Below are 25,527 nucleotides of genomic sequence, written 5' to 3' on the forward strand. Positions count from 1 at the left end.
TGTACATCTTTGGCAGTGGTGCATGTAAAAATGGAGGCTAAAATTGTATCAAATAACACAAAAAAAAAAAAAAACTGTTCAGCCAACTGTGGGTAAACTCCATCTCTGAAATATTATGAATTCAGCTGTCAAGCACTGAGAGTCCCATATATACAGCCCCCGGATACAGTCACTGGAAAGTAGGTCAAGTAGACTACAAATAGAAAAAAGATGAGTTCAAAGTATAACTAATCTTTAGGTGTCAGCCTACAAAATAAAACCGTCTCACTGTCAGAGATTCGGTGCAGCCGTAACGACTCCAATCTGCACATTTTATTCCCACGCGATCAAAACAATTGTGGGCATTAATAACTCTGTCTGAAATTGATCTGCCCCCGTTTCATCTAGTTAACAGATTTACTCATCAGGAAACATAATTGCAGTGCGTGAGTGCATCAATTTCTTCTGTTTCTCGTCCTTGACATGATCCACGCTTCTGCGTCTTCTCATTTTTCATTCAACCAGACACATCACTGCATATCTCAGTTGGAGGATTACCTAGAAGTTGCTCTGAAGATTGAATTCTTGGAACCGCTGCTCCCGTTTTGGTTTTTTAACGGAACCCGAGATAACAAAACGGAGGAAAAAGAAGAAAAAAAAATAAAAGGATTGTTTTATTTGTTCCATCAAATGTTATGACAGTGCAGGATTCTGTTTTGTTGTTTTGTCGGTCTGATGTTACTGCTTTCAAGCCGTACAAAAAGAGGACGGGGGCTGGGGAACAAGGATTCCTATTGCCATGGCAACCAAAAACCTGTATGGCGTCAGTGTGGAGTACTGGTGGATACTGTATACGTCGCATCCAGGCCGGATCACAGCCTACATCATTTTATTAGGCATTAGCGGTGCTCGACATGTCGAAGTGGCATTACGCAGGGTGTGAAACAAATGTGTGTTTACATCTCTGACAAGCTGTGTGAATGTCTGTGATCCGACTCAGCCACTGAATGAGAGCTGCCAATGATGGCACATTTAGGTCATCCTCCCCCTTATATAAAAAAAAAAATAAAAAATCACAAATGCACTCCATCTCTCTTTTGATGCCTCCCAAAAGATTTGAGCTCTGCTGAACTGCGGTTTTAAGTTTGTCATGTAAAATTCCACTTCACTGTTAGTCACAGGAATCCTGTTAGAGCAAATGCCTTTTACATCTTGATAGTAAAAATATTTTATAAATGTTTTTTTTTTTTTTTTTACATGTGCGAATAACATAGAGTTATAAAACTAAACATCCCGGAAACTTAGAAACGGCTACAGCTGCTTCGCAACACGACTATCGCTCCAGCTAATCAGATTTTATCTCTATCCTCCAGGTAGTTCGATGAAGGATTTGTTGCCAAGCATCAGCCTACAATGGCAAATTCATGAGCAGAAAGCGTTCTGAAAATCTGATTCCACGTGTGGTAGGTGCGTACAAAACATCCTTAGTGGAGTGTCCTTAAGCACAAAGCAGCTGTAAATCCCAGTCATATGCAGAGGTACATGCTTTCTGTGTCTCCTTGAACCATCGTCTCCCGCAGGAGGAAGAGAAATTACCTCTTGAGAGAGAAAGGGAATTCAAAACATCAACCTTGCTTTTCATTCCATCCTTTCCTTTGTTATAAATATCAGAAACGGTTCATGGCAACATGGAATCCAAAACCCACTGCCAACTAAAAGGACACGCAAGTCCATCTCACATTTGGCAAAACATGAACTGGTGATCCCCAAGACTTTGATCAATTTTGTAGAAAATTCTGGATCGTAGCTTTAAAGTATGCAACCCCTGCTTTTCCTTTAAAAATATATTTCTGTGATTTAATCTCTTCCTACCAATTAGGCTGCAGATATTTTTCATAAACTCACTTGTTCATAGAACTCGTTGACAATCCCTTCTGTCCACTGCAGATGTAGCTCCTTATTCTTCAAAGGTCCATTGACATCAGCTAGCTTGATGCACATCTGGCACACCAGCAATCGGTCATTCTCATTGGTCCAGTCAATGCCAGATACTCCTTCATCACCAACCTGAGAAGAAAGATGGGCAAACCCCCCCCCCCAAAGAAAAACATGTTGCTTATTGTGTAAGATAATCCAGAAAGAGTTAACCAATCAAGCAAGGTTAGGTAAAACAAAACAAAACAAAACAAAACAAAAAAAAACGGTTATTTACCTTTGCATTAAATTCAGCGAGGAAGTCAAAGTGCTTTTTGAGGTCAGTAGCCAGGATTGCTTCAATGACAAGAAAGCGGAACCGCTTGAACTCCACGTGTTCAAGATTCACCAGGAAGTTGAACTCTGGTCGAGACATGAAGAGGTTCCACGCTGCGGCCGCATGATGGTTTTCCAGCACCGACCTGTCGTTGTACAGAAGAGCCTGCAGCAAAGGAAGGGAGAAAAACACACAACTTGACACAGTGTTCAATAATTCACAGGGGTTCATTACATTATTACAGCCTAATAAGAATGACTTGGGCTTAGCTGTTAAAACAACCCCGATTCATTTGACTGGTGAAGTGACTTCACAGAATTGTTCTGCTAGCTGATAGTTTGTATCTACATTCATGTTTGTTATAAAGTAATTATGTAGGACTAAAAGTACCAAAAATAATGGTAACTTTAGATGAAGAACAGATTGCATAAGCTTTTTTAATAAACGGACGGATGGACTGATGGATGGATGATGAACGAACACATGAATGGTTGAACACAAGAATCGATGAATGGATAATAGAATCATGAGTGAAGAGATAAATAGACAAATTACAAATTTAAACTAATTATAGACTTTTCAGACTTTGTAACCTTAGAGATTTAAAAAAAATTGCTAAGAACAGTTGCTAGTCTTGGCCTTGAGTAGTCATAATGTTTTCCAACTAATAAACATCTTGCAGCTTGAGTTTTATCATACTCTTATTTACGTCCTTATTAGTGCGGTTAATCCTAGATTAATCTGCAACCTACAAAGACTAAACCTTTGCCAGTGTCGATCCCTCTCTCTCTCTGCCAGGATGGTACGTTCATGTACCTGTGGTGCGCTTGTGGCAACCAGAAAGGCGTTTGTTCTTCCAGGGTGGTCGTAGTCATGCATGGCGGCAGCTACATAGAGGGCCATGAGCTCCAGGGCTGGAATTAGACCAGACAGGGAGCTGTAGCCGTCTTCCGACACAGAGCTCATCTTGGACACCAGGAAGCCGGGCGCTCTAGGCGTAATGTTGTTCACCGAGTCTGAACACAGCAAGAAACACAAAATCAACAAACTCCTCTCTCTTCTTTGTTTTACCTGCAGCACTTTAATTGATAATCTGACACGTTCAGCCCGTCGTCTTTAGCAATTCTGATGGACTCAAGAGATACACTGACAATCCTGCTGAAATGAGAAGAAAATAAAATAAAAATAGCACTATTTTTGTTTGCTTTTACACTCTATCCAATGGGTTTGCTATGTCCAAGATTTACATTTCGATTAAAGAATTTAGCATAAAGTCACTATAGACAGTGAGGAAACTGTATTTATTTCTACTTTGTCTCCTTGCATTATCAACATTATTGATTTTAATTTATGTAATTCTGACCAAGGATGCAAAGAGGTTGAGTATGCATTGTGTTATCCAGATTCAGCTGTTTACCAATGGAAGTTCTGCTGGGACATTTTGAGGTAGTCGTCAATCTGATAGATATTATTAGATTTGACTGAGGATTTTTATATTTTACATTGATCTGTCTTTGCATCACATTTTTAGAGTATTTTATTAACATCAAAAATAAACCACTGCTTTACGAGATCTCAGTTTGAATTAGATGTTTCAACTAAATGTAACGAAGAGGGAAAACTCTAGAAGTGTATCCATAGGAAATGACTACTGTTAGACACAGCGCACCAGTGTGAATCCCATTCTCAGTGGGCAGGATGGGCAGGCCCGGCACAGGCTGCGTGGTGAGGTACCACACGGCGTGCAGCACATCAGTCGCGTGGATCCGGTTGTGATCTGAAAGGAAAAGAACCAAAGCGCTAATTCAACGAATTCCTGCAGTAAAGCAGCAATTTACAATCACATAACTTCAAGGCAACACGATGATTTATGTGACTGCATTAAATTAATGAGGAGGTTAAATAATAATAAAATAATAATCCAATACTTATTTAGTTGGATTGTTTAGAAAGGGACAGTAGAAGGTAGCTAAAACGAGGCCTAGAGGATTCAAGAACTTAGTAGGGAAATTTGTTCAAAATATTAAAAAAAATATAACACAAACAGAAAGAGTGGGAGCAGAGATTTAGAATAATCTGGACTGAAACAAAAAGGCTTCATTGACTGCGCTATTTTTAATGTATAATCAACATGAGAACAATAAGACAATCAGGACAAACGTGAATGCAGCGTGTGAAGAAAATTAACCACCAGAATTCACAAAATGAGTTGATTGATTCATTAACTGATTTAAGAGACTTTATTAAATTACATGAAGTTTCACAGATGTTTTATTTAAATAGCCCAAGAGAGGCATCTTTGCCATTTGAGATTTTAGTGATGTACTGTAAATAAAACCCTAAGTGAGGACTTTTGATTGTGCATGGATAACACAATCACCTTATTCTGGTAAACTTCTATTTGTGCCCCATGTTTAATGGGATACATGCTGATGCCCTACTTTAAAATGAGTTCTCAGACCCTCCAGATGTACTTACAGAAAGCTTTGAGGAAGAAAACATATTCAGAACTAACATGATTGTGACTTAGCAAAAATAACTTCATGGATTTTCGTCATAGGTTAAAAAAACCTTGACTATATTGAGTAAAACCAAAGCCGATGTACAATTTTAATACTGTACATGTGTGATTGTATTATTATTCATCCCCATTGACCTAATTCAACAGAGGTCCAACCAATTGGTGATAGTAGTCTCATTATGAGCGCAGTGAGTGTGTCTCCAGCGATTATTGTATAAAGACACCTGCGTCTGAAAATTTCCATTTACTTAATAATATATTATTTTCATGCTGGCTGCCAATACAGCATGAAAACAAAAGAACACTACTAGGAAATCAAAGAAAAGGTTACAGAAAAGTATAAGTCAGGGTGTGGATACAAACAATCTCCAGTACACTGAGCATCCCTTGGGTTTCAATTAAATCCCTCAACAAGAAATGGAAGGAATATTGCCCCGTACTCACAAACTGAATGATCATGCAAGAAGGAGACGAGTGAAAGAGGCCACCATGACAGCTCTGACTACACTGAAGGAGTTACCAGCTTCAGCAGCTGAGATGGAGGAGACTGCAGACAATAACCGTAGCCCAGCTTTTCACAATTTAAAGCTTTATGGGAGAGCGGAAATTAGAAAAGCACTGCTGACGAAAACTCATAACAAGGCTCAAATAGACTCCACGGTCAGGTAGAAGAAAGTTCTTCAGTTTTATGAGGCCAAAACGCAGCTGAGGACAAATTGCTTCCATCTGCAAGAGAACTACGGCTCCAGAGAACATTTATTTTCCAGCAAAAAAAAAAAAAAAAAAAAAAAAAAAAAAAAAAAACAATTTGAAGAATCCAACTAAAGCTACTCAGAAATTGAGTAAAACTGCAGAGTCCAGATGTGCAAGCCTGACTGAAAGCTATCCACACAGACACCATACTGGAACTGCAGCCAATGGTGCATCTACTAAACACTCAGATTTTCCTTTGACAAGGTTTTAGCTTGTAAATGTTCTTTGTGAGAAAAACACAAACTTTTTTGTGTGAAAAAAAAGCCACATTTTGTTCACTGATTTCCAAAAGCAGAAATGAGTAAACCGTCTAAGGGGCTGAGTAATTTACATTATTGCGAGCCATTTTATCTTCTACCAAACTAAAGTCAGTGCATTCAACATCTAAATATCTAAACTCCAATTAATACCTGCTCTGTTAACTCCTGCTGTTGGTTTTGTTTTACATGTTTTGATGGTTGTGAGAGTATATATTAACTGCTGAACTTTAAATGAATTAAAAAGATCCATCTGTGCTTAACTTCATGTCTGCAACCTATTTGCAGAGTTGCATTAAACACACAGACTGAATAGATCAGGTGAGGGAGTGTTATTACATGAGCAATGCATCCACCTTGTGGCTGCTAAATGTATTGCTGCACTTGTTTTTTTTTATTTTTTATTTTTTTTATTTTAAGCTGTATTGGGACAGTCTACTCTACTCACAAGGTATATCCCGGTAGCCGTTCTCCAAGGCATGGAAGTAGTTCATAAACTCTTTAATGGGAATCTTGAAGGTCTCAAACAGGCCAGTGTCCTCAAAAAGCCGATAAGTGACCTGAGAAACAAGAACATAAACACCACTGAGAATCTGAATAAGCGTTTAAATTACTACTCTCAAATAATTTATTGACCTATCTAACACAGAATGTTGACCTGTAAGTCTTTTAACACTATTCACTAAAGTGTTAGGAAAGATATATTAAATTCATGTGCCTTGATGATCTAGTTTATTCATCAATTCATGGCACTTCTGATGTTTTATTGATCTGCAAAAGAGCTGGGAAGCAGCTTGAGTCCTCAGACAGGTCTGAATAAAAAAACAGAGATTATTCCACATAGAAATCATCTCTGTCAAACAGATATCTACAAATAAAAACATAAAATTTAATGCAGGCACTAGTATTCAGCTCTCTTCTGTAACTGATAACACTACAGTCCAGTACAATTAATTACCTTAATAAATGTCTACCTGTGTTTAATTCAGTCTCATTATGTAGACAGCTGTTCTGGGAAGCCCTGTTAATGAGCAAACAGCAGGAATAAAGTATATTGGTTCTTACACTGTACTTAAGTGTAAGAGATACATTTCTTTTCTTTTCCTTTTCCAAAGCTGTTTTCTTAAAAAGTTCAAGTGCAAACAGCTGCTGCTACCCACACTGGAAGCTAAATATAAACATCTGACCAGTCTGCAAATTTAGTTCAAAGTAAATTCAAATCATGTTATTTAATGTATTGGCAATTTAGAACAATTTAACTGTGATGTACGTAATGCTTCTCCTCAGCAGAGGCAGGGTCAAAGTTGATGGGAAGATACTGTAGGTGAAGCTGAATACAGAGTGATACTGGAAGAAATCAATCTGAGAATCTGGAGCAAGACTTAAAAATGAATCTGTGTGATGTGAGATTGTGTCGTGTTAAAAAGACAAATTGGGGAAGCCTTCACTACTTGCCCAAAACTGGTGGATAAATATCTCAAAAGATGCTTGGCTGTAATTGGACCGCTGAACACAAATGTGAGCCATATTTTTGCATTTTTATTTCTAAAAACTTTTTAAAGTTTCTATCATGTTCCATCTAGTTAGCTATTGTGTTCCAACTTATATTAGTCCTCACACATCAAAAGATCCCAATAGTGAGTGAGTATTGCAGCTGAACTGAATGTGGACATTTCTATTAGTTTGCAGCCTTTCGTTCGGTTACATTTATTCATCCTAAATATTGCCATGCATGCTGTTTGTACCTGGCTTAGGATGCAGCCTGTTTTGCCATCAGTCTTCTCCACAAGGCTGAAAATGGGGAAGTTCCAATTGTTGAGCTGACTCATCAGGGGTTCCAGACCCGGCATGACCGGACTCTCCGGGGCAGACGCTGACTTGTCCTGACAGGTGAATGTAAAGCCAGACACAGCTCTGACTCTGTTCATCTTCAAGGGGCCTACACCGCCTGGTTATACTGTTAGACCCAGTAAAATCGTTTACCTCTGGGGATGGTAGGAGTGGGTGAAGAACAATGCACTCCAGCGGACACTCTCTACAGCCTTCCCTGACTTCGGGCAGCTTCTTGCCTCCTTCTCCTTCGTCGTCGTTTTGTGCAAAGTCGCTGCTGTCACTGTGGTTGGTCTCGTAAGTGCTGTCGTAGGTGCTGTCGTAATCTGAGGAAGCTACAATGCGCTCATCTGGAGAGGGGATTACACAGAATCAGAAATGTCCTGCTCTAAATCTTAGCTACCGTTTGTATTTTGACTGTTTCTGTGAGATGTTTCTTGGGCAGTACCTGGATGCGGTATTCTGCCTGGTTTACTGCCCGATTCTACTCCATTGATTAGTCGATTGTTGAACGGCCTGCCACAGCTAAGTATGAAAACACAGAGATATATCTGCTTACATTTTGTATTTAGCTTAGGAGAGCACAACTGCCTGGATTTTACCTGCCGCAGAGTGATGGAGGTCGCCAGTGAATGGTGGTGGAGCTTGGCGCACTCTGGCTGTGAGTTAAGGCTCTGTGATGGCTCTTGGGGGCAACAGACACAGGAACTTGCTCTGTCGGTGGCCTGGCCAGCTCAGGAAGCTGAACTGAAAACGTTTTTATCGTCGGACTGGAGATGGGCGTTCCCTGGACAGCAGGAGATCGACACGGAGAGCCCAGAGGTGATACGTTGGAGGGAGGGAAACCTGAAAGAAAAAAAAAAAAGATTGTTTCCCAGGTTAAATGGAGTCATTGAAAAGAAGAGCTCAAAGGGCCAGAATCGTCCACACACCTGGTCTTCCCAGTGGTTTGCTGTAGAGGTGGTTGGAAGTGCCAGGGGCAGTGTAGGAGGCTGACATGGAGCGGCTCTTTGAGATGGTTATCATCAATGGGTTGTTCCAGGAGTCACCGCTTTGATAAGACAATTTAGTCAGATCCGGAAGTCAAAGTCAGTCATGTCTTGTTCAAAGTGGTGAGGCGATTACCTGTCCACAGTGTGTTTGATGCTGGCTGAGCGATCTCGCCGTACGGGGCCCGGCTCGATGGTGGGCAGCCCCGTGGCCGATGTGGTCGTGGTCCAGGTGGATGAAATTCTTCTCAGCAATCCTGGGGGCAGACTCCTTCTGAGACGCTGCAGGGCAAATAAACAGGGGCAAGTAAAAACATCTGCATCACACTCCTGCAACTATTTCACAGGAGAACAAACTTTAGTTTATTCTAGTGGGATTTTAAAGTAGAATTAAGAGCATACAGTGTTTTTGTTTTTTTAAATAAACATTCACTCTGACGAGTTTCCCCTGTCCCTCCACCTTGTTAGGGAATGTATGTGGTGAAGTGCAATGTTAGTCCTTCACCAGGCATTTTAGCTGGAGCCTGCTTTGGTCAGATGAAACGAACAGTGACAAACACTCCAGGTGTACCTGGTGTCGAACAACAACTGTGCTAAATATTGTGGAAGGTTTTTAATGCTGTTGGTCTCTTCCAGAGTTCAGGAAACCTTGTTATGGTGCATGGCATCATAAACTCTTTGAGGAAGCAGTGCATTTTTTATTCAATTCTGGTGGCCCCTGGCAGAAAACTAAAAATGGATTTCAGGATTGTCAACAGGATAATAACTCAAAACATATGGCAAAATAAACACGAAAAACAGTTCACCAAACAGAAACCAAACTTTGCTCCATGGCTATTCTAGCCCCCAGACTTAGTCCTAAAGAAATCCTCTGACGATGTTAAAGAGAAGAGAGTACTGGTGACTACCAAGGACTTTCTATAAACCAGATAGATTGTGCAAAGAGGAATGTTCAACCACCCCTCGCTCTGTATACTCCCACCTTGTGAAATGTTTAGAAACAGTATAAACCAGGTGAAAGCCCTATCTAAATGTAACACAAACAAAGAGACAGACCACAATGTTCCTGTTTAAGCATACTTTTGTCTCAGGTACGCAAACACAATCCGAGCAGAGGCAGAAGTATGAAGGAACCCCTGCAGTGCAAAGTGCTGTGATGAAAAGTTAATACAGGACTACGCAAGAAATGAAACATGATTTTTCCTAGATGGTTACGTGACTGACAAAACGTTAGAATTCTAGTTGCTCCCTTGTGTCAGCAAAACCAAAAGAATCAAGCTTAGACTTAAATAAGGAATGAATAAACTAAACCGAATCTACTAAAAATTGTTAAAATAGAACAAGTGAAGATTTTGGACTATCATATTTGTCTCTGGTATTTTAAATGAATTGTAGAATTGTAGACGAAAAAGAAAAAAGAAAAACTTGCTTTTCCATAGCAGTAGATTGTGGTTATGGTGTTAAACCCTGAAACAAACATTACATTCAGCTTTCACCAATGCAGCGCTGTCATTTTGTGGATTTTGTGATTTTCGTCAGACCAAAGATATGCACATTTGATGTAGACAGCAGAAGAGGTTTGGATTTAGTGTCTTTTTGTTAAATGCATATTTCTTCGCATGTGTAAGTTTTATTTGCAAAGCTCCAATGTAACACCAAAAGCTCACAGTTGTGTACATCTCTCTGTCTTCATGCAGCAGGTTTCCTTATGGTTCTCATTTCTAAAAGTGGAACAGGAAGCAAGGCTTAAGGGAGGTGACCCTGAGCTATTCCTATGGTAACACAGCTTTGGGCCTGAACTCCTAGAGGATGTCCCATGATGCATTCACTTGTGTTAGTCTGTTTTATCAATTTCCCATCGCAAATATCAGGGGTCTACAGTTTTTCTTTTGCTTGTCTCTTTGATCTGATTTGTCAAACAACATGCAGAGGGTGAAGACCTGTTTCATGTTGCATCTACTTCTGTTTTATCACCTTTTTATTATTTAAACTGAATTCTACCTCTCAACATTTGCCCATGAAAACTATAGTTGTGAATTGTTGTCCCTATACTAGTAACCTGAGCCACAATTTAAGTTCATAAATCTACTTCTCACCCACCAACTATGTGTCTTTTTTTATTATTATTTTGCAAATTCTCTGCTGCAAAATAGGTCAATCTCAATCTAGAGTCCCTGTTAATATCCATTTTGAAGTCTTGCCACATATTCTATGTTGGATTTAGGTTTCGACTTTGACTGGGCCATTTTAACATATAATTATGTTTTTAACTGATCTGTTCCTTTGGAAGCCTGGGTGTATGTTTTGGGTTGTTATCTTGCTGGACGGTGAACATCAACAACAGTCTTATTTATTTATTTATTTATTTTTTTATTTATTTTTGACAGCTTCTAAAAGGTTTTCCTCCAGAACTGCTTGATATTTGGCTCAATTTCTTCCAAAATTACCAGAGACCTAATGGTTGGTTCTCTGATTATATAATGTAATGTTTTGTAAGGTTTAGTTCATGAAATATCTGAAGATTTAGATCTTTGTGAAAGCAAAACAGGTCCATCATGGGGTTTTTCTTTCCATTCCTTCTAAGGTATAAATATAAACTTTCCTATATGAAGAAAAGAAAGAATGAAAACATACATCCAAAGTATTGGGACTATTTTTGAGTTATTTTCACAGGGTAATAAAGTTGTCTGACAATTTTGATTGTGTCTTTTTCACTTTGGCAGCCTGCATGATTAACTAAGGGTCGTTACCATATGCAGTCCCATCTCCATCTTACATAAACGATGTTCAACCAGTTTCTCTACCAAAGAGTGAAGGATGTAGAAACACATTTTCACTGAAGCTCTTGAAATGTGTATCTATGCAGTTTTAAATTGACATTTGTTGTCACTATGACTGTATACAAAACAGACCAGGGTGTACTTGTTAATTTATTGTGATGGGACGCAATATTCATTGTGAGGGAATGCAAAAGAAAAAAAAAAGTCCCCTACATAGATAGAATGTAAGAAAATAAAATAAAAACTAAAGTTGTGTGAATGGTTTTGTCAAGCCTCTGTACATTTATATACGAGAAAATCTCAAAAATCACTCGTTAGCCTCAAGTTACCTTGTTTTTTTGTGAGAAAGACGACCAGATTCTCAAATCCCCCTCCCCTGATCATTGAGATTCAGTACATGTACTAAACAGTTCAGTGCACTCAAGCAGGTTTAAAGCAGCTACTCACTTTCCAGGTATCCTGTACTACATCACACGCTTTATTTAGTTTTCTCTCTGCCTCGAACACCTGCTTACAGTTTGAAGCGCCGGCCTTGTCAAACATTATTAAGCCATCCAGAGGCTTTTGGGTCATTAGAACCACATTAACAGTGCAATGAAGTGAAGTTTGAGTGTAATTTATGCAGGGACGGGATACACCTGGAACATACCCAAAGTGCCAAAGATTCTATCCTCAGGTTTTTATGTCTAGATGCCCGAACCTGAACATGACACAACACAGGCATTCTTTTGTTGTTGTTGTCGTATTTTGGTTGAAGCATCGCATGTTTGGACAATTACTCCGTCTGGTTTTGAATGCTGTGCAAATGGAAGGGTTTTTGTTTTTACTTTTATACCTTTGGAGAGTTGTTATGACTGGTAACTGGCAGTAACATGCAGTTTTTACAAAAGGGAGAAGCTGATTAGAAACTCAAACGGTCAAATAATACCTCAACTATGACCCCAAATCCCAGAAGAGTTGAAAAGGAGGCTCCGTGGATGCAGGAAGTTCAAATAATCTCTTCCACCAATCATAATGGGCAAAGTTCATCTCCCTGGCAACAACATCTCTTTGCCTGGCTTGCCAGAGATTTAAGGAGGAGCAAATGAGGTGGATTGGCAGTGTTCAATTGAATTGAATTGAATTGTGGAGTTGCCACTTCACAAATTTAGTCTCATCACTAAGGTAAACATGCTAATCAAAGCGCATAAACTCAAGGCATGCATGTGGGCTTGCAGATAACATCTCTCACTGTAGTTATCTGATGCAGTTTGCTATGATATAAACAAAGTCAATAATAGCTGGTGATTTATTACTTACCAACTAGCAGAAAGTCAACAAACAGTAGAAAAGTCTAGAAAATAATAAAAAAGCTGGAACAACAAATGATGTTCAAATAATAAAATGGACAGGAGCAGGCGAGGGGATGACAGATAAATGAACAAATGGATGAAAACAAGCTTAATGATGTGTGACAGGTAACTTGCTGCTCTCTAGAGTAACAAAATAAAACCACCTGAAACTCAGATTATTCAACAGATATGTGCAGTGAGGATTTATTTGAAGGTTTCTCACCATGGATGCATTTATTCTTGTTTATCTTTTTTTTTGTGTGTTTTTTTTGTTACCACAACAGGATAATTCTCATCTGATTGCCAATCAGAACTGCATGCTGGCAATTCTGATTTCCAACCAGCTACAAAAATATTTTTTTATAGATATATGTTTCAGCAGCTCACCATAAAACAACATGGGGTACATGCTGCTATGACAGAGCGAAAATTAAGAGAGGAAAGTCAGCTATTTTTACTTAGAATAACAAAAAATTAGTTTCAAATTATGATGACGCCTAAGCCCAACACCTGACTTAGAATATTAATTGGATATTGGTACTTTGACTAGACTACTGACAATATGTCATTCCTGTTTTACACAAACCTAATATTGGTTCCAAAATCAAACATTTTCTGTTTTTTTTTTCGGGGGGAAGAGGGGTTCAGAAAAATCACTAATTTTCAACTGTGAAATCTTAAGAAGTCAAATATTAACCTTTGGGATGGCCAGTCTCTCGGGTCTTTCCGGCCCATCCTCTGAGTCGGAGCAGGCGTGGGGGTCTGTGGGGATGCGGGGCCGATGGAGTGGCTGGATGTTGATCTGGGTGCTGAGGAGGTTGCTGACAGCTTTCAGAGAGCTGCAGGTGTTCGGAGGCAGGGAGGGGTCGGCCAGCAGGTCTGAGATCATGCCGTGGGCTTCTCCCATCACTGCGATGTCCACCACCACGCTGGTGCCCAATGACTGGAAGGAAGAGGGAAAAACAAGTTGTTTGATGTTTATTTAGGTATTAAAAGTCAATGAGTTTATCTGCAAACTCTGAATCAGAGCGTCTGTGTGTGTTTGTCTTCAACCAGTCCAACAAGCACAGCTGTATCTTGCTTATTGTGTAATTATATGGTAGCGGTAGGTTAGTGAAGAACAAATAAAGAAAGCATCAGCAGATCCAGTACCTTCATGGAAATAACCCTTTTACATGCATCTCTGTTCCTGAATACCTGCTTCAAATGATTGAATGACCTCCTCTACGTGCCATCAAGTGCTAAAGAATCCTGTTAGTCACCCACTTATTCAAGTCAGGCATGTGGCAGAGGGGAAAAACACCTAAAACATTCAGGGCAGTGGTGCCTGAGGACCAGAAGTGAGAAAGACTGCCTTAGATTCATCAGTGATGAATAAATCTGAGGTAGCCTTTAGTTCAAGGTCATGTGCATCAGCTGTTTTTTTTTTCTGAAGGCATATTTTGATTTGTATAATAATTGTGCTTACTTATAGTGGTGTCTTCTAATCGGACTATGTGGACTGTGTTGCGAACATAAAAAGTTTTGTTTTAGATTGATGAAATGGGTTATGAAATGTCCATTAAGATCCTCTTTAAATTGGACAATTTTCAAAGTTTCCGTCTTCTGAAAGAGTGACTGTTAGATTTGGTAGCTATACGTATAACTAGCTTATTAAGCACTCTCAGTTATTACTCACTTATTACATTTTTTATGATGCAATGGCTTCTACATTAATTCACATTAAAATTGGTTTCTGCCAACCATTACATGCAAGGAAAACAAAGTGAAAACAGAAAACAGAATCTCACTAAACTGGAGATTAGAAATCAATTACAAAACTTTGATCGGTACACCTCGACAGGAACGGTTGATATTTCTTTAAAAAAAAAAAAAAAACTTAAAACAAAAGCTTTAATTAATTAATGAAAATGTTCACTTATTTATCTCGGCTAAAAAGGGCATCGAGCCAAGCTTATGAAACTCAGAAATCAAAGCCTGTTTTCCACTCTCCACTTCTGCTCTCCTCCTGTATCTCTCCGCCGCTCTGCGCCAGCTTTTGAAGCGAATGCGCTCACATGATCAGTACATCCATAAGCCTCCGATCGCCCATCTGTCTGCCCCCCCGAGGCTACGAGGCTCAGCAACTGGCAACGGTCTCTGCTCTTGTCACTTGCTTTGTATGAGCTCCAAACTTCTCCACTCCCTTTGTGATGTCAGTTGTAATTTTTTATTATTTTTTATTATTTTTTTTCCCTCTCAAAGTGCAAGTTGGGTACCTCCTCTCACGTCCCCGTAAAGCATAAAAAATTGCGCGAAGAGGAGCAAAAGGGAGACACAAAAAGGATTAAAGAACCAGAACCGCCCAAAGTTTCTCCAGACAAGACGAGACATCATTCTCCAAGTTACCTTCCACATGCAGGCTGCGCTCGCTTTTCGAAACTATAATCTGATGCTGGAACTATGTCGTTTCTTATTAAAGCTTGGGTCTTTGTGCGCGCGCACACGCAGTACATGTGTCACCTCAACCCGAACAAAATCCATTAGACCACTCCAGAGCTTTATGACATCCTGCTATTGTGACATTCACCTATTACCTGGCAGTAATGGACTCTGTGCAGCTAATGTCATAGAGGAAGTGGGATACTAGGATGAATTTATGTGTGTCTATAGACACCCGCCCACTCGCGCTCAAAGATTTGGGTGTTGCCGCTGTTTTACGACACTTTTCCTGCCGTTCTCGGATGTTACGCTACCCCGTTTTTAACATCTAAATCAGCCTGTAGTAGCGGTGTGTCCCATTTTGTCAGTGCTTTCAGAACAACATGCAGCTGACTGAGAGCCGCTGAGCGCTGCTCTGGTAGTCACAGTGGAGAGAGAAGACGAGGGAAAAGGTTATTGATTCCTCCCAGCATAAAGACCCACAGGATACAGCAGGGGGAGTGATGGTCAGTGAGTGAATCAACAGTGGGAGCTGTGTGTGCGTTTGTGTGTTTGCGTGGACGCACAGGCATGAATGTACCAGGGGTGCCTCTTGGGATCAGCCCTGTCAGGCTTTCAGGGTAATACAGTGCATGCTGCACGCAGAAAGCTGGGTCATAATCCCACAACAAAAGGCGGTGCACTGTAACAGAAGACAATATCAAACCCTGGCCTCTGATGTGCATAGATAAAGGAAATAAGATTTGTGCATATCAGGCTACTAAGAATAGAACAGCTGATTTGGATCTCTTGTCAAGCTACAGCAGCAACATCAAGAGGTACATCAGAGATGATTTACAGTAGAGTCAGTGTTTCCTTGTCAAACTGGTACAGAGTCTCAAAAGGTAATAAAAAAAAGAAGCATATACTTTGAATAAAAATCTACAATCTATCATCTGCTTTAGATTATATTTATTTTTTTTTAAATGGAACATTAAAGGTTATCAATCTTCTCAATAATCACTGAAAAAAAATCTGTCAAATCCCTCACTCAAACCCCTCTTACAATCACTGCTTTTTACATGTTTCCACTGGTATTTTCATAGCTTATTTTTTGGAGATGGGCTCCAAGTATTTAAGGCTGGAAAGCCTCCCTGCAGTCATCCTCATATTTAGGTCTGTCCATGGATTATCTATCTGATTCGAGAAAGGTCTCTGACTGGGCCACTCCAAAAGGTTAAAATCACTTCCAGTTAAAAGAACTATGTCAGTAAAATTAAACCTAAACATTTCATTGTTCTCTTGACAACAGCCCATAAATTATCTGAGGTTCAAGTCAGGGGAGACGGCTGGCCAATGAAGGACAGGAACGCCACGGTCACCGAAGCAGTTTTTAGTACCTATGGCTGTGTGGGCAGGAACCATAATCAGCTTCTCCATACAGTTTATCAGCAGAGGGAAGCATGAAGTGCGCTAAGATTTTCTGGTAGTTGACTGCATTGATTGTTGACAGTGGAGCAACACCAGCAGATGGCACAGCACCCCAAACCATCACTGACTGTGGAAACTTCACACGGGACTGAAAAGCAATGTGGATTCTGTGCCGCCCCACTCTTCCTCCACACCCTCGGACCTTGATTTCCAAATGAAATGAAGAATTTACTTTCATTTGAAACCAGGACTCTGGACCACTGCACAACAGTCCAGCTTCTTTTGTCCTTAGCTCAGGTTAAGACGCCTCTGACATGGTCAAGGACCAGTTTTTGACCGCAATGGCAGTGTTTGATTTTGAACCAGATGTGTACAACTTCAGTCCAGATCTAAGTGAAAAAAAAAAAAAATCTCCTTAGTTTAGCACCAAGTGTAAGCAGATGCTAGCTTTAGCATTGCTAGCAGAAATCATTTAGCTAGCCATTGTTGCCACTTACAAACTCTTGTCTTGTCCGTCACTCTATCACTGACTAATTTTTCTAAATTAGATAAATGATTTTAAAGTGGCAGAGATTATTGTTATTCTTTTATATTTAGCAGATTACAGGTCGAGAACTAATTCACATCCTACTTCAAAATAAAACATCAAATACTTAGTTCTTGGTATCACTTTGACAAAAATATGTTGCTTTATCCCAAGACACTAAGCATTTAAAATGTTTCTTAGAATGACAAAATGCCTTGTATAGGTGTTTCTGTATGATCCGCCACTGAACTGAACTATTAACTGCAGTGAGTCCTTGCTGAGACTCTTAAAAAAAAATCCCAACTTTTATTCAGGATTAGCATAATTCAATTCCCAACAATCTATAAAAGCCATTCAGTAGTGGAGATAAAACAATCGCACCTCACTGTGATATGAAGCCCTGTTTCTGCAGATGTTTCTATGCACCTGACTATGTGCAGTGAGTGCAATGCTACTTTTTCAGAAACACGTTATGAGTACATTGACTGAATTTTTGAATACGTTTTCGCTTTTTCAGCCAAAAACTGCATTCTTCCCTTCTAAGGCAACAGTTGACAAACCAATGTATGTTTACTGTGGTGCTAAAGATGCTAACGAGTTATCTGTGTGCCTGTTAACATTTAACGTGGTGCGGCCTTTGGAGCGGTACGCTTTGCTTGTTCAATGCACATTGCAGTTGAAGGTTGTAAGTAAATCTCCACTAGAAGAACGTCTCAACATTTTGTTACTCTGTATTTATGTAGAGAGTAACAAAACCTTTAAAACCAAAACTTTAACAAGTGAGGCTGGAGGAGAGTCCAGGTTCATCTTGAGTTCAAGCTGACTAAGACAGTCAGCAATGTGGAAAAAAACAACAAACCGTTTTGGTAGAGAACTGTAGCAAATTGTAGTACGCTCCTAGTGAGTTTAAAGATTGATATATTTAAGATGTTTTACAACTCTTCACCAGGGGTGCAAATTGCAGAGACACTGCACATGCTTGGCGTTTGACCATTTTAAGAGAACTTGTTCCAGAATATAAAATAAAAACATGCAAATAGATGCAAAGAATTTCTTTAGAGAAATTTCGCCTACTTCAGGGTGAAACTCGCAGTTCAACTTTAGGGAAAATTGAACTATTAATGCGATATTTCAGATAAAATTAATCCAGATTAGAAATGATTAAACAATAGGATAGGAGCAAGAAAAAGTAACCGTTCTCCATTATAAAACTGTTCTAAATAATAAAAACGACAAACACGATCTCTCATTTCCTTCTACAGCTTTTTTATTTCTTTCTTTTTTTTTTTTTTTTTTTTTAGACTTTCTACTTCCTCCATCCCAGATTTCCCTCTCGACCCCAGCTCTCTCCAGAGAGGCAGTTAGGAAGTATGTAGGCAGATCAGGCAGAAAGGCAGATGGGAGTGAAGCAGAGAAGGAGAGATAAAGAGAAAAGTAGTGACAGCCATGGCCAGTCAAGTGAAAAGGAGAGCAACTCAACTCCAGCTCACCAGCTGAGCTCCTCCACAGTCGAATATTGCAGTCTAGTCGCTGTAAATGTAAAACTGCAGTGGATAGCATTGCTCATTTGTAGAAAGGCTTGGAACTCAGGTCCTTGAGACGACTCCTCAACAAATACACCTATTGATTTATTATTAAGAATCCCACAGTATATAGAGACACGGCTCTCTTGAGATTCTTCTCGATGTCAGGCTGAAATAATTGATATCCTACATTATAAAATAATTTTTATCTTAGATTCTAAATAAATCTAACTCTGATTCACAATGAGTAAATCTGTTGTCACGTCAATACACATTGTTTATTTAAGTCTGAGTACAGATTAATACGGCATGCTATGTATGTATGTGTTGGAAAGAGATACCATGCGTATTTTGAGGCACAGTTAACACACACACACACACACACACACGCGCGCCCTCATTAGACAAACTTCTTAACAAATAGACGACCACACACCCAAGAACAATAGTGGCACTGACTCCCTCAGCACTGTCATCACTAGTTTCTCACAGGCGTAATTGACCTAAAAACTACAAGCTTAATTTAGACTCAGCTTCAAGTCATCCCATTTAAACCATCTCTTCCTCACTGATTAGATAGCTTTCTACACACACTCCATATACACACGCACACATACACACACACATATACACTAAGTGAAACCGCTAACAGCGAGGTTGAAAAAGAAAAACCCCATACTGAACCTGTTTGGAGAGGTGGGCATTGTCCTGATGTCGCCCCAACGTACTGGCTGAGTGCCTCCGCTGCATCATTTGTGTCTGAGCTGCCCAGCCGTGAAGCTGAAACCGATTCCTTTGGATATACACACGACTAGGCTGCTGGCTAACTCATTAAGAAAAACATTTTTTTTTTTTTTAATCAAAAACCAAAGCTGCAAGCTTTTAGCCCAAGCACTTCCTTGCCTTCTCCAGCTCTCCACTGACTTTCTCCTCTCTTCTCCTCTGACGCTTCACAAACCTCCCTCCATCCTCTCACCCGCCCCACCACTCCCATCTGCCAATTACAAGGGATCAACGATGAGGAGACCTGCAGCACTTGGAAGTCTCTTGCTCTGAAAACTACCTGGTTGCCAGGTTACAACGGGACAAGGACAAAGATCAAAATGTTCATGGACCATAAAATAGTTGTTTGGGGCTCAGTTGACCACTGTTACACTACCCCTGCTACTTGTCGAGTGCATCGCCGGCTGATGCTTGACAACCAAGCTTGACAACCAAGCAGAGACCGAGATGTGCTATTGGAAAAGTCCTTTTCTGCATCAGGAAATTGAAAAAAGTCATTGATTCACAACAAACAGTCCATGTGATTTGCAGCAATTCCTTTCATTAAAGCTACAGCTGCATGATGACCATTGGAAGAAAACTTGCTTTATTTGAACAAGTTTGATTAACTTTGTTGTTTTTGTTTTGTAATCTGAAAAGCTTGATTTAAAATGCCAAATGACTAATCTTAAGAAATGCTACGAGTGACGTCCAGCCCAGGGATCTGCAACCTGTGACTCCGGAGCCACAGCTGGTTCTTTGGTCATTTCCATGACGACTCTTAGAAACTTAAACCAAAAATTATAAAATCAACTTTTAAAAATAGCTAAAGTAACAAATCATTATAGCTATTTTTTTTGTTTGTTTGTGAAATAATTACATTTAAATTCCACAACACAATGTCACTAAAAGTACCAGTCATTTTTATTTAGATTATTTTTATTTTTATTTTTTTTTAGCTTTACTAGATCAATCATGAAGGATACATTGAAAACCAGATCTTCATCTCCCTCCCGATTCTGAACCACACTGAGTGTAAAATCGGTTTTGTCATTTCGCTGTCCCTCGTTCACGACACTCCTCCTCCGTCAACCCATCTATTTATAAAAGAAGAGCAGCCACTACTGACGGAAACAAAGAAAAGGACACATCACCCATAATGCTTGAAGGCTGATCTACATACATCTCTGCTGACTCCTCACCCACTACAACCCTGATCTGTAAGATCGCTTTACAAATATTTTTGTTTTCAAAGAAAAGAATGCAATTTAATTTGATAAGCTCAATTTAACTTTGAGAACTGTGTTAGACAAATACATTGAGCTGCAGAAATATTTCTCCAAAAAATACAAGAGAGGTAATTTCAACATATAGACAGAGATAGCTGCCGTTTCCTCAAGAGTGAATGCTTAAGTCAAATTGACACCTAAATACAGAACACACGTCATGCAGTGTGACAGCAGTACTGTAAAGTGCACACTCCTGACCTACATTTCATGTTGCTAACAGCTACTGTAGTGACAAACATTTTCTGCAAATCAAACAAAATGAGATAAAAAGCAAAATCAATTGTTTTTAATCCATATTAGAAGATACAAATACGAAGGGTAATGAAATCCAGATCAGAAGGAACAGTTCAGATTCAAGTGGTTTTCTGGGTGATTATGCTGACAAATCTTTTTTTGATTCTCAGGTTATTCCACAGTTGTGAAGCTGTTGTGTCTCCCACCCTGAGGTCTGGTTGCATCAGATGTTGTGCAGATCTGAGAGCACAAACTGGAGGGTGACGAGTGAGGTTGATAACAACCGATGGAGCAAAGAAAACTCAGCAAATCGCATATCTGCAATCAAATTGTCAAATGGGAGCTGAACTCGCAAGGAAACAGAGCTGTCTATATTCGGTTCGGTACTATATTGTGGTCTGCTGTATTCAAAGGAGCATTTCCACCACCAGTTGGTTGGACTCTCACTGGGCAGTAAGGGTTAAACGCCTAACGTGGCGCCATACGAGTGCGGTGACAACGTGACGCACCAGTAAGTCTTGGGCTTGTCGCAAGTGATGAAGTTTTGCTCTCTCCGAATCATCGGACTGTGTTGTGTGACGCATGTAGTTCCACACAAACTGTACCGTTGTCCTGTAGACCTACAATACAGGTCGGCTGTATGTGCCACTTTTACGATGGAAGCAGTCAAAATAGCGTACTGAAAAACAATGACCTGTACCGTACCGCCCAGTGGAAACGAGACAGAAGTTGGGCCGGTTTACATGAAAAGAGCTTAAAATGAGGATTAATTGGTGATACGGTTTTGTTCTAAATCAGAAGAGAATTACTTCAGAGTGGAAATTTGTTTCCCAAGCTTCCAAAACATAGCCTGGCGTTTTATTCACTGATCCATCCATGCTCTTACAATCTACACGAAATGTCACATTTGTCTCTGGAAAAACGCCGCAGATAAAAACTTGAGGAAGTTACTCAGATTTCTTATGATTTCATATCTGTAAATGAGAAGCATCGAATTGGATAAGAATGTGGTTGCCTGAGTGTTTGCCTTGTTATTTAACGACAGTAAGTTAAGAGCTCACGTTTTTAGAAACTGGTTCGGTCTCTAAAAATAACACCTACTAACACGATTTTAGCTGCAGTTTGTCACATAGTGAGCTTCAGTGACTTAGGTTATTATTTCAGAGCTCTTACAGTTCACCCTTGTACATACCATGTTAGAGTACAGAGGAAGGGTTTGAAACCACATCTAAAAGCCAAGCACTGAAAATAGTCTCCACAATTAGTTCCTCAAGTTTTCCAAAGGTTTTTAAAATGAATCATCAAGGCAGAAAAGTAGACCCTCCACCACTGGACTGGTGGTTGCAGAGGGATGAGCTATGTAGTAATTAGGGCGATATTGACAAGCATAATGTGTGAGCAGTTTTATTTTGAAGAACCAGGAAGTGACTGTCCAGTCCAGCGGTATGTTTTTGTGTTAGTCAAAGTTGGTAGTCCAAGTTAAAACCGAGGGAATGACCCGGCAGTGGCATTGTTATCCAGTGAAGATGACTTTGCATCTTGAATGGCAGATGAGATAATCTTTCTAATTCAGCGGATCTGTGTTTAATGTTAACGCCCAGGGACTGGAGCAAGGTTGTTTGGAAGAACGACAAACAGAGGCGTGCTGAATCACAGATCGCTCCGTCATAATTTATACTCAATCTCTGATGCTTTTCAACTATTTTCTGTTTGAAATACACAATATTAAACTAACAATGCCATTTCAGTTCACCATCTCTGCCTCCTTTTACCCTAGGCCTTCATCTCCCCGCGGTCTATTAAATCCTCTTCTGGGAGATCTGTTGCAGAGTTTAGAATAGGCTTGAAAAATCTGTAAATTCACTTCTTAACCTGTAAATTTACGGCTCCAGCGTTTGCAATTATACCAATACTAGTTTCATTTGACCAGTTTTCGCAAAAAAAGATAATCTTTAAAATCAAGAATAGATGCACATAGTTGTTTTTTTTGTTTGTTTTTTTTTTTCCTGTTGCAGTGTCAACCAGCATGTATTCACAGAACGCTCTGCAGGGGGAGCTGTGTCTGTTGTCATCCAGGTACTGAGTTTACATGTGTCCATAGTGACGTCTCAGTTTATCTGTCGTCTGTATTTCTCATCATAGCAATAGATTTTATGAACTTGTACATTAAAGCATTTATTAAATGTAAGGCTCACACATTTTCAAACAAAAATGTAAATTACAGTTTATGATAAACAAGCTTAAAACTTTTGTCAAAAACCTTTCACCAGTTCCGATCATGTTCAACAATAAGGCATTTCTTTTAACCTTGTCAAGAAACATAGTTTTATAACTATAGTTTATAATAAACAGACAAAAGAAGGTAATTTATTGCAATTGATCAAAGCTGGGAATACAAACAGCGGAGGAGATGTTAACCCAGTTTTATCAACAGCAATCCTTCTTATGTAGTGCTTTCAAACAAATCTGTTGTTCAGCAAAGTGTACAATTGACCAAAACATAAAATAATGCTTTAAATAATATATGGGAAAAGAATAAAACTGCAATAAAACACCATTAAAAGAATAAATAGTAATGCCTGCTTTTCCAGAGTCTTTACAAAAGAAAATCTGAAGAGTTTGTGAGCATTTCTATTGAGAACTCAAAGTCAATACTTTGTAGAAGTAACTTTCATTGCAGGTGCAGCTTAAAGTCTTCTAGCTTCAAGCTTTGAATATCCAGGGACATTTTTTCCTCATTCCTTGCAAAATACCTCAGTATTTAGCAAGGATTTGAAAAAGATGTTCTGCACAGATGAAGAGACTTAATCGTTCTAAGCTTTAAAAATATCAAATTCACAAAGACATGAATTATTTTTTTAAAATAATTGAGGACAAACATTGCCCAGTATGTATTGCATTATGCTTGTCCTTCACAGTTTTCATGTTCATTTGCCATTTGAAAACAATCAGGCAGCTTTTGAAAAACCACAAAAGACATCCAAAAAAATGTACTGTTTTGTCCAACCCAAGCTGGGGCGGATTATGCTGAAGTACTTTAAAACTAGATAATACTGACATCAGTGATTAAAATGCATTCCAACTTTTTAAAATGTTTTGTAAAATTTACTCGGAGCTCTATAATTCTGTAATTATCCCGTGACACGCTGCTGTGTGACAAATAGAGACTGCTAGACATTTACAAATGAATGTTTACGTGTCTGCTAATGTGCTCCCTTCCACACAAACTCCCACAGCGGCACTGAGACATAGGGGTGCACTGAGACACATGCTCCGTGTCACGACTCAAGAGTACGGAGTCAGAAAAAAAAACAAAAAAAAAAACAGCAAGCCGGACCCAGAATCCACACCGATCAGCAACTGTTCTTGCAGATAAAAGATTAAGTGCAGACTAATTATATTTATGCAAATGTAGAAGATGAAAACAAAAATATTATTAGATATGATCACACAAACTTGGCTTAAATATGTTATGCAATGGAAACAATAAAAAAATGAAAAAGCAATTAAATATCTTCTGTCTTTATGTACAGTTGTGTGAAAAAGCAATGTTTTTGCATTTTCTGCGTTTTATTTCATCAAGCAAATTTTAGAATCACACTAAGAGAACCCGAGTTAACACAAAAACAAAAAAATAAGTTATCAATATCAGTTTACCCTCATCTGAAAATACAATTGCCCCCTTTGTTGCATAGTGAAGTAACTGTGATTTACCACATTTATTTCATTTAGTTTTATGAAATCTGTTTACTGCCAGATCTTTAAAAAAAGTTAAATCTCCAACCGGTCTGAAATTCAAGAACAGATGAGAAACTAAGATCTGAGAAACTATTTGTCATGAAAGGGTGACAAAGCACTTTTTAAGGCTTCCAGACTCAAGCAAAACATTAAAAGCTATTACCCACAAATGGAGAAAATATGGACTAGTGTTGAACTTCTTCAGGAAATTACCGAGATTACTTCAAGAGTGAATCTGTAATCCATCCAGGAGGACACACACACACACACACAAAAAAAAGTTTAAGATGAATATTGTTCTGGACTTCTTGTTTAATCCTCTTATCATACCGACTTCTGTCCAATAGGGAAGTCATGTCTATCAAACTAGTGCAAATATATATTCCAGATCTCCACTAATGGTGGTGAAGTCATCAAAATGTTTTTAGCAGTTTTAGTATGTTTTTATGTTTTTAGCACTGACCTAATGCGGTGGAGGGATCACAATTCAGCCACAGGAACTTGGAACTTCAAAATCACAAAGTATTTAAAAAACAGCGTTAGCTTCGTTTAAGTTTTGCTATGCAACAAGACAACTATACCAAACCAGGACATCTTTACAGAGAAATCTAAATGAAATGAAGTTTTTCAATTGCTTACTCAAAGTGCAAACTTCAAACTGATTGTAGCACTTCTATAGGAAAGTCAGAAAGCTGTAACATACCGTATGTCCTCAAATGTTGGAGAACATAAAGCTCCAGACAAATGCTTCCATTATGACAATGGGTTAAAAGGGGCCACACAAAACAGTACTGTTGCTTATAGTGGTTGAAGTACTTGAATCGTAAATACATTGAATTTTGTAAAAAAAAAAAAAAAATATATAAATATATATATATATATATATATATAAATAAATATATATATATATATATATATATATATATATATATA

General features: G+C 39.0%; 1 protein-coding gene across 1 annotated transcript in view; it reads right to left on the reverse strand.

Annotated features, from left to right (window-relative positions):
* Positions 1-25,527, reverse strand: part of LOC106948043 (cGMP-inhibited 3',5'-cyclic phosphodiesterase A-like) — a 63,037-nt gene that overhangs the window by 11,155 nt on the left and 26,355 nt on the right. The window contains exons 2-13 of the mRNA XM_015033482.1: positions 13,389-13,634; positions 8,717-8,862; positions 8,524-8,642; positions 8,194-8,437; positions 8,040-8,116; positions 7,745-7,941; positions 7,507-7,644; positions 6,210-6,321; positions 3,900-4,007; positions 3,047-3,246; positions 2,192-2,395; positions 1,885-2,046 (exon numbers count right to left, since the gene is read on the reverse strand). Coding sequence (XP_014888968.1) covers positions 1,885-2,046; positions 2,192-2,395; positions 3,047-3,246; positions 3,900-4,007; positions 6,210-6,321; positions 7,507-7,644; positions 7,745-7,941; positions 8,040-8,116; positions 8,194-8,437; positions 8,524-8,642; positions 8,717-8,862; positions 13,389-13,634 — 1,953 coding nt within the window. The remainder of the gene's footprint in view (positions 1-1,884; positions 2,047-2,191; positions 2,396-3,046; positions 3,247-3,899; positions 4,008-6,209; positions 6,322-7,506; positions 7,645-7,744; positions 7,942-8,039; positions 8,117-8,193; positions 8,438-8,523; positions 8,643-8,716; positions 8,863-13,388; positions 13,635-25,527) is intronic.

This window comes from Poecilia latipinna, unplaced genomic scaffold, assembly GCF_001443285.1.
Source record: "Poecilia latipinna isolate Pla-1442-1.1 unplaced genomic scaffold, P_latipinna-1.0 Scaffold270, whole genome shotgun sequence".
Lineage (NCBI taxonomy): Eukaryota > Metazoa > Chordata > Actinopteri > Cyprinodontiformes > Poeciliidae > Poecilia > Poecilia latipinna.